This window comes from Trematomus bernacchii, unplaced genomic scaffold, assembly GCF_902827165.1.
Source record: "Trematomus bernacchii unplaced genomic scaffold, fTreBer1.1, whole genome shotgun sequence".
Classification (NCBI taxonomy): domain Eukaryota; kingdom Metazoa; phylum Chordata; class Actinopteri; order Perciformes; family Nototheniidae; genus Trematomus; species Trematomus bernacchii.
The window spans coordinates 9,871,376-9,880,843 of NW_022987705.1; the positions used below are offsets into that span (position 1 = coordinate 9,871,376).

General features: G+C 43.0%; 1 protein-coding gene across 1 annotated transcript; it reads left to right on the top strand.

Annotated features, from left to right (window-relative positions):
* Positions 1-334: 334 nt before the first annotated feature.
* spry4 (sprouty homolog 4 (Drosophila)) lies at positions 335-7,296 on the top strand. The gene is made up of 2 exons (XM_034140237.1): positions 335-566; positions 2,876-7,296. Exon 2 carries the CDS (start codon positions 2,927-2,929, stop codon positions 4,064-4,066), a length of 1,140 nt encoding a protein of 379 aa, XP_033996128.1. The 5' UTR covers positions 335-566; positions 2,876-2,926; the 3' UTR covers positions 4,067-7,296.
* The last annotated feature ends 2,172 nt before the right edge of the window (positions 7,297-9,468 follow it).

The following is a 9,468-nucleotide window of genomic DNA, read 5'->3' on the forward strand; positions in this document are numbered from 1 at the left end:
ACACACACTCTCACACACAACACACACCACACACCACACACACACTATCTACCACACACACCACACACACACTACCACACCACACACACACACACACACACACACCTCAATCGCCATTTCTTCCCATTCATAAAAATCTCGGCAGCGCGCCTGCGCAATGTCATTCGGAGTCCTCCCCATTCATAAAAATGTAACCTCCGCATTTCAGCCCTCCTGAGTCGCTCTGCCCTCCCATTCACAAAAAAGGAAAAAAAGCCGAGGCATCTGCGCAGTGCCGTCCCTTCCCTTTCCTCTACCCTCCCATTCATAAAAACTCACTTCCCTCCCCCTCGGTGGTTGCAACACCATATCCAAAGCTCTGCGTCCACAACCGCAGTCGCCTTACGCACCAGCGAGTGGAGAATAGTGCAGGAGATCCCGTCTCCTTTCGATTACCGTGCTCATATTACTTCATAACATTTGGACTTATCTTTACTGTGGAGCTACTCACTCACTGGGACTGGACTATTGCCTGCGCGCAAACGTCGTGCGCAACGAAGGGATGAGAATTGTATCCTGAGACCACAGTAAGTGATTAACCCTGATGGTTTCTCATCGTTAAATAATTTAAACTTGTGAGCGTAAAGCTGCATAAACAGTATTGAGCCCCCATTCGCTGGCTGCAGTGAACTGTCCCTCTTTATCCAGTGACTTGTACACATGCAAACGCTCTTGCAAATTCTATTTTGCAACAAGCTGATTCGCGGACCCTTGTTTGCACTTTGAGTCAATATTTAACAACCGATTTCGTATCAAAAACAATGTTGTAGTCATAGAGAGGTGAAACCGTGTCGCGATGAAGCGTAACTTGTTCGCTTTTTTGAAAGTAGAGACGTATTTCAACCTATGACGCGTTGCTATTTGAAGCATCATATACGGCCAATGTCACGATATCAGTCAGCGTAACAGATCCATATTTCCACCTCTGTCTAAACCTCCGTCCACTCTGAAGCCATGGCTGTATGTTGTAGCATATCTCGGGCGGTTTGATGTGTGTCTCGGTCTCGCTGCAGCGGCGGTTGGCGCACCATTTCAGTTGTGTCAGGTGTTTTTCCCATTGCCTTTTCATCCTGTCCAAGAAAATATAAAAATTAGTATTTTATCTGCCTATTTCGGATGCCATAACGTCCAGGGTAACGCATCAAGCTACGCATTTAAACATCGCTGATTTAACTATCCCTCAACCTCAGTCTGTCTGGTGGCAGAGAGTGTACCATTTGCTTCATTGTTCGTCCAGCTGAATATATATAAATTCAGGTGTACAATACGTGGATAAAATGCCTATAAACATGCTATTCGACTATGCCGAGCGGCCGCCTCCAGTTTTTATGACTCAGTCCATTCACATATTAAAGGGAGGGACGGGCACACGCGCGCACACACACGCACTTAAACTCGCAATGTTCCGGCTTGGAGCTTATAATGGTCTAGATTTGACGATCACTAGCGCTTTTGTCGGTGCCAGCAATGTCGCAACAGGTTTCTCAACCAGGCTTTTGGAAATCCGAGGACATAGGAGAATAACACGAGCCGACGGTCAAGCAGAACTGTGTCGAGCATGACACATGTTTACATAAAATAAATCATCAATCAGCAGTTATGAACCGCACCACGACAGCGTTTAGGTCCTTGGTAACATTCAGAGTGCCTTGGAAGAATACAATCAAAACCCTAATGCATCTCAGGGTCTGAATGAGCTATGTTTGCGGGGTGATTTTGTAATAAGCTAACTTACCACCGCAGATGTAGGTCAGTCGAAATGTCGTTTGTCGTCAATCATCGTTTTTATTATCTGTATGTTATGTCTTTGTCGGTCTGCCCAGCGTTCAACAAAGAAATGAATGATGAAACCGATTTCATTCAGGTTCATCATGACTGGAGCGCATTGATTCATGCTTGCAACACCGATTGCAGCCAGCAGTTTTCATTCACAAAAACCGGCAGTTCATAAAATCTGACCCATTCACAAATTGCAAGATTGGTGTGTTTCTCTGATTCAAATGTGTGTGTGTATACATGTTTTAACATGGACAATCTTCAAACTGATACAATTGTAGGCACAATTATATTATTTGCTTATTAGGATGTCATTTTTCCAAAACCCTATGTATTTGCCTCTTGTGTTAATTTTGGCTTAGTTGTAATCTTTTTTTCTGGAAACCTTCTCATCTCTTTGCTCTGCCTTGTTTTGCATCTTTGAGTCTTTTGCATGCAAGCCCTGCTCTCTATTGCTCCCTGCTCTTTGGAAAGGAGGCGATGAGAGCCCAACTTCTATTGTCCTAATGTCAAAGTTAGAATAGAGGAGGTTTGAAACCTTGTTGGTCTAAACAATCAAGATCGTTAGGAAACTCTACATTCAGATTATTCAAGAGATCCGGTATCTGTTGAAAGAGTTTTAAAATACGCAATAATCCCCTTGGGTTAGGCAGATAGTTATTATAAAATGTATTATAGTTATACAATACATTTTATATCATGTGGAAAAAAAGTTGTTCAATTATGACATAAGTCAATAGCAGAAGCAAAAGAAGCAGGACATTTAAATTATACCACATATGTTTAAAATTGACACTTTACAACCCCTCCAATATAATTGTATATTTGGGATTAAATGCAAGATGCAATAGGTGTTTTTTTTTACTAATTTAATGTCTAATGACCTGAAACCTTGACTTCAATATACCCTGGTTTGGTTAAAGACACATAAAGGAATGTTATTTTCCCTGTCACCCTTTATTCAAAAAATACTTTGAGTATCAAAATGGTACAAGAGCAATAACTTAAACAGAACATGAAGCTGGTTTTAACTGTCTCTTTTGTGTCTGTCTTTTTTCAGTTTTGCTAAATGCTGCTTTAGAGTGAAGACGTGCAAGGCACCAGCCTACACATGGAGTCCAGGGTTCCCCACCACATCCCCGGAGTGTCCTCCTCTCTCATATCCCAGCCCCTCCTGGACAGCAGAGTGCCCTACGGCCGTCTTCAGCACCCTCTCACCATCTACCCCATCGACCAGATAAAGTCCTCGCATGTGGAAAACGACTACATCGACAGCCCGGCTGTTGTCTCCCAGCAGCCACCAAGCCAGAAGTCTGTGAACCGTAGAATCACCTGGCTTGGTCAGAATCAGGATGCTTTTCTTGGGGCAAACCACAACCACCATCACAATCATCAACACCAGCAAGGCAGGTGTGAGCCCCACTCTCACCAGGATACCACCACCCACCCTTGGATTTCCTTCAGTGGGAGGCCCAGCTCCATCAGCAGCAGCAGCAGCACCTCGTCTGATCAGAGGCTGCTGGACCACGCTGCGCCTACCCCAACGGTGGACCACCATCCAAACCTGCATCCCCACCAGGGCCCCGTCAACACAATCACAACCCAAACTCCAGGCTGCTTCCCTTCCTCAGAATCAAAAGTCCTGACCTCCTCTTCCTCTGCTTCCTCCTGCTCATCCTCCTCTAAATCGCTGGACCTTAAGTCTGCAAAGATGCCCGCAGGAGGCGTGTGCACCAATGGAGGCCAGCAGGGTTTGGCAGTGATCCCTTCATCCCCGGCAGAGAAGAAGCACCTTGTTCTCTGCGAGCACTGCGGGAAGTGCCGATGCACGGAGTGTACGCTCCCCCGAACCCTACCCTCTTGCTGGGTCTGCAACCAGGAGTGCCTGTGCTCTGCTCAGAGCCTGGTGGATACAGCCACCTGCATGTGCCTGGTCAAAGGGATCTTCTACCACTGCACCGAGGATGAGGACGACGAGGGCTCATGTGCCGACAAGCCCTGCTCATGTTCCCAAGCTAACTGTTGTGCACGCTGGTCCTTCATGGCTGCCGTTTCATTTGTCCTGCCTTGCCTGGTCTGCTATCTGCCAGCAACTGGACTGGCCAAACTTGGACAGAAGTGTTACGACAATGTTAGCAGGCCTGGCTGTCGCTGCAAGAACTCACAGGGCGGCGTGAGTGCCCCGGTGTGTAAAAACGGCGTGGAGGCAAAAGTTGGGACAATAGAGAAGCAGCAGCAGCAAGGGTCATGATAGTGGACCAGACGGGCGAATGGTTGCCTCACTAAAAAATGGACAGGACCACACACTACTTGTTTGCTCTCTATGGATAGGACAATCCAACACCAACCCCTTAAACTACCCCATTAATCTGCTGGAAAGTGACTTATGTAAAACAAAGGTACTTAAATGGCTTCTTGACCTTTGTTTGATAGGGTGGATGATCAAAAGGGGCCTGATCTGTGCGAGTCTGCTAGTAGGAATAGATAACAGGCCCCCTAAGATGTTTTTTTGTTTTTTTGTAAGAGTGACACAAGAAGAAGAGACTAGATTGTGGGACTGGTTGTGTTGTTTTGCAAAGATGGCTGAAGGCACAAAGTCATTGTACCTCTCTGCTGCTCTGTATTTCTTAGCTAATTTTGTAATGGTAACTAACCAGAAGCTGGTGGCTGATCCTCGGCTAACATAAAAGTTATTAGATGGAGATGAATATCTGTACGCCTCCCTCCCACCCCCCGAAAGCACAGCATAGTGTGGGTAAAAACACTAAACTAAGTGATAACCAATATTGTGGCTTTATGATAGGCCACTGCAAGAGTGGAATCACCACCTACTCAATCACTCTCTCCACTATTATGATGATCACCATCTTTGAGGTTTTCTCCTCTTTTAGCTTGAAAGATTCTAGCTTGATGCTAACAATTTCTCTTTAGTTTTCATCTCCAAGGAGGAGCTGTAAAAAGCAAAACATTTTGAGACTTAAAGATAATAGTAATTTCCCATAATAAGTGTAGAGTAAGAGAGAGAGATAATCACTTTACAGTGTTTTTCCTGTTTTTGGGGGGTGAAGTCCAGATATTATAAAAGATGTTGAAGGCTGTTCACCAATCACCTCAGAGGTAATGCATGTCATGACCTGCATGCTCTAGTCTAATGGTTACCCAACGTGCTAGAAGTCGATGTGTCGTAGAGAAATGTGTAAAAAAGTACACCCAACCTTCTCAGGGACTGTTACAGTAATCCTCTCTAGAACTTGGCCTACAGCATGTTGATTTCTAAACTGCCTAAGAGCCTGGTCTACTTCCTCTTTGCACAATAAGGCAAATACATATTTAGGGGCAAAAAGGCAATTGTGAATAATTTAAAACAAGTAAGCTAAGTGAGAGACAAGCTGGCCAGAAAATAATGTTTCCGGAGGAGAGGGGATGCAAGTGATAGAGAGTGAAAAGGGGGGAGAGAAGGCATAGCAAAGTTGTTGTTGTATCTAGTCAGCCTTTGTCAAAATCAATCCTGCCACTTGCACAACCTTTTTAGGAAGACGCAAACCCCTTAAAGGATGTACTAAAGCACAGTATTAACCACCTCAGCTATCTCACATTACGTTTGCGTGCACTACATTTAGCCCACACCCCCAGCCCCCCTCTACACACAGTGTCTTCATTAAACTCTAATCATTATGCTGCATAGCTGCGTTAGTCAGATAGGTTGTCTTTTATTATTAAAGTCTATTTTTGTGGCTTGCATGATGTTCTTAGGACTTTGCCAAAGGAAGCTAGGTTACAGTAGCTTGTTTTCGCTGTCTGAGTGATCACAGTTGGTAGGCACTCTTGCCAAATGGAGTTGACGGCAGTTGGTTCTGAAAGGCATGCTGCCCTTTAATACAGATGGCCTTTTCTGTTTGGCATAAAGGCATACTGTCTTTGTTGCTGCATAATACACGCCTCTCTTTCATGTTGGACACTTAACTTCCATTAGGGCGCCTAACTTCGTTCATAACCGTATTTGTCTTGTTGCACAAAGCTGATATCACAGGAAAAAAAGGAAAGAAAAAACACACTGTCCTTAGTCTTGAATGTATGAGGCAATATTTTCAAAACCTAGCAATTCAGTCCGAGAGAAAGGTGCCAAAACTGAGAATGATTGTGTGATTGGGCCAAAGCCTAATACATTATAGGTAGGCGGCAAAAATCACAAATGTTTTGACAATATATTTAGTAATAGAGCTATGCAGGTAAAATGTTATTTGCTGTAAATAGTTTCACAACATTTGTGTTCTTTAGAAGAGACTTTTAAATGTCCTTGAAAGATTGCATGGTACGTTATAACTACAATTCAGTACAAAATATATAGAGAATATATTAGATATATATTTTGAGGGTAAGATTAAGATGTTTTTGAGGTTGTGAGTAAAAGGAAAGATTGAGTGTGGAGATAGGAAGGTTCAGGGAGGGATAACAAAGATGACAGGTCTTTCTATCACTAGCACTTGATTTAAAAAAGTGTGCCCGGCAATAAAAAAAAGAAGAAGGAAAACAAATTCCTGCTGTTTATGCTATCCATGGCTCATTAGCAGTCGAGAGGCTAAGCTAATTCCCTGGTTCCTCTCCGAGTCCTAAAGACTGTGGACTCATTGAATCCACACAGGGAACACAATCTACCCCTATCCGGATCAACCCATTTCCTGCTGTTACTGCTCAGTGTCTCAGCTCTCCCCTCTTTCTCTCCTTCTTGCCTTTTTCCTTCCTCTCTTCCCTCTTCTTCCCTCCTTCCTCCCTGAGAAAAAGTTTAACAAACACCCCTGGCCTTGATTGACAAACACAGCTGCTGTGCATAAACGTGTCATACCACAGAGACGGGAGAGAAAGACAAGTCTGTCTCTCTTCCTCTCCCTTTCTCGACTGTTTTCCCTCTCGATTTGTAGTTCTGTGCCATCGTTTTAACCAATGGACCTCTTTTTTCAACAGTCGCTGCCTTTATTTTATTTCTCTGCTCTGTCACTGCACGTTAGCTTTATACTTTTACATGTGCTCACTAGCCTGTTAAAGGTGTGGAATAATCATCCAACAATGACAACTCAATCATTAAAATCGTTATTTTTCTTTTCTTTTTACCCTTTGCTACAATGCTGTGACTTTTACACACCCATACCCCTTTGTGTCGCTCAAATTTCGGGCACTGATTTATTTTATTTTCAAGCCAAACGAAAGGAAAAGTCTCATACAGCTGGGTGATACTACTCCATTCCTTTTATGCCTTTGCAATGTCAATGTTGGGGATTAAGAACGAAATCCGTGCTTTTGTTTTGTTTAGATATAACAAAAAGAAAAAAAATCTCTCATATAAAAGGTTCCCTTTATAGATATATTTATTTTGAAGTTCTATTTTATATAGTATTTATTTAGATGCCAACCTTTTGTTTGTGAAGAAAGCTTATGTCGAAATGGAATGTACATTGACAATGGAAATATATATTGTTAAATATACCTGGCTGTTGTGTCGTTACTTTTGTGAGCTGTTTTCAACCAAATAACACACACATACACACACCATGCACTATACCTCAGAATAACCACTGACATAAAAAAAGTGGGATTTTGGACAAAAATACTCATAAAACTTCCAAGTTACATAGTCAAATATAGATATAACAGCATGTCCTAACATTACAATTTGACAAATAAGGACCAACATCTTGAAGGAAATCTTAGGTCCTAAAGTGCTTAGGTAAGTAATCATTCATAAGTACAGTGCATTTCAGCATACCTTTTAAACACATTATAGGCTTCTTATAAAGATACTTTAGTTACTAAATGCTGATTACGTTAACTACGATTCATTCTATAAAGGAATGTTTATGGGCTTGAGTTGTTTTACATCAGCACTTCAACTTCCTGAGGTCCCCTGCTTCCTGTGTCTGAATAGATTGCTCTCTATAAAACACTGTTAGGTCACTGAAGGCCAAATAAAGCAGCTTGACCTTAAACTGGAAAAAAACATTACATAAGTAACAGGAAATCATTTAGAGACTTCCTCTGAACGATGTAACATGAGACAGATGGCCACTTCATATCAGAGCAATGCTTGATGGCTGCTGTGTTTGTTTGTGTGCGATTGACTCACAGGTTAAACTGACTTCCTCCTAGTTTATAGGGGTGGTCTGTTATAATCTGGATGTGTAACATTCCTTTCTCTCTAAGCACCTCCTTAAGAAGCTGGAGCACACAAAATCTTCCTGTCACACACACACGCACACACATACACACACTGTCGTCACCCCCCACCCCCAGCCCACCTGCACTGCTGTTACCCCTGAGGCGCTTTTCCTTCCCTTATGCCCTTCCCCTCTGCACCCTTGTTTCCTGGGTGTTTACCAGAGTGCACCTGGGAGAGTAAAGCGGGACACATGAACACCACAGAGTGTGTGAGAAAGGTAGAGAAGAGGCAGCTAAAAAAGGGAAAAAAGAGCACATAAAAAGAACAAAGTGTAGAACAGAGTTGGCCTTCCAGCATCACATAAAGAACACGTTTCCGCTGCAGAAGCCCTGCAGGCGCTGCAGAGTCTGCTCTAACAGGTGAGATCAGAGACCAACCTGCCTGTTTACCTGCCGGTCTGTCAGCACCCACCTGGGACAGCACACACACACAAACACCTGCATTTGACTTCCTCCACACCTACATTGTCATCTCCACCCCACCGGGCCACATACATATCATCAACACAGGAAGCTCCGGCACAGGCAGCTGAAGGAGAAACCATTTATTATCAGCTTGTATTATGGCAGGCTGGATTCACAGTTTCAACCACTGCTGGGTCAGAAACTGAGCATGCAAATAATTATTTGTGCTGTGGTTTGGCTTACGAAAAGTGGTTTGGTTTACCACAGGAGACAATGCAGCTAGAAAACCAATGAAACTAATGTTTGAATCTTCAAAAAATTCAATTGTGTATGTTTACTGTGTTTTTTTTCAATTTGCTAAGTAATGTGTGTGAGCTAGTATGTCAGACTGCTGCTACTGCCACATGTTTGTGTTATGTTCATTTACAGCGTTATTGTACCATCAAGAATTAGGTCGTCACACCCACACATCAGCTGTTGTTATAGGAAAGTATTTCTGTTGTGCCAATAGTTTCTTACTCCTGCATTTTCAAATGCAAATGGGACAGTGTTACATTATTGTCCAAGAGAGAATACTTATTTAGCTATTGAAATTAGCCAGAGATTAAGACATTGAAATGCATTAAATGTGCTCCATGTTTACTTATTAAAGAACTAGAAGTCTGTGGCCTTTAGGCTGCATGGGACTTTGTTTGAGTCAGGACATGTATGACACAGAAAGTGTGTGTATGTGTGTGTGAATTGCATTGCAACAATGCATAGGAGTCCTACTGACGAGGTTGTGTTGCGATGATGCAGGACAAAAGAATCATCAGGTGCCACCACCAATCGCCAGATTCTGACTTGGCCCATCTCATGTTGGTCTTCTTATCTGCTGCATCTGCCGCTTTGTCACCATACCAACATACATCAATGTGACCCACGATATAATTGAAAAAAGGGGAAAACAGCCACTTTCCAGCGTGAATCTGCATTTGGGTAACATATGTTAGACCAATGTTCTGAGGCTGTGGGGAAATCTACAAGCCAATGTCTGCA

Bases quoted from the DNA above. Each gene is read 5' to 3' on its own strand.
- spry4 (XM_034140237.1), top strand. From the start codon at position 2,927: ATGGAGTCCAGGGTTCCCCACCACATCCCCGGAGTGTCCTCCTCTCTC.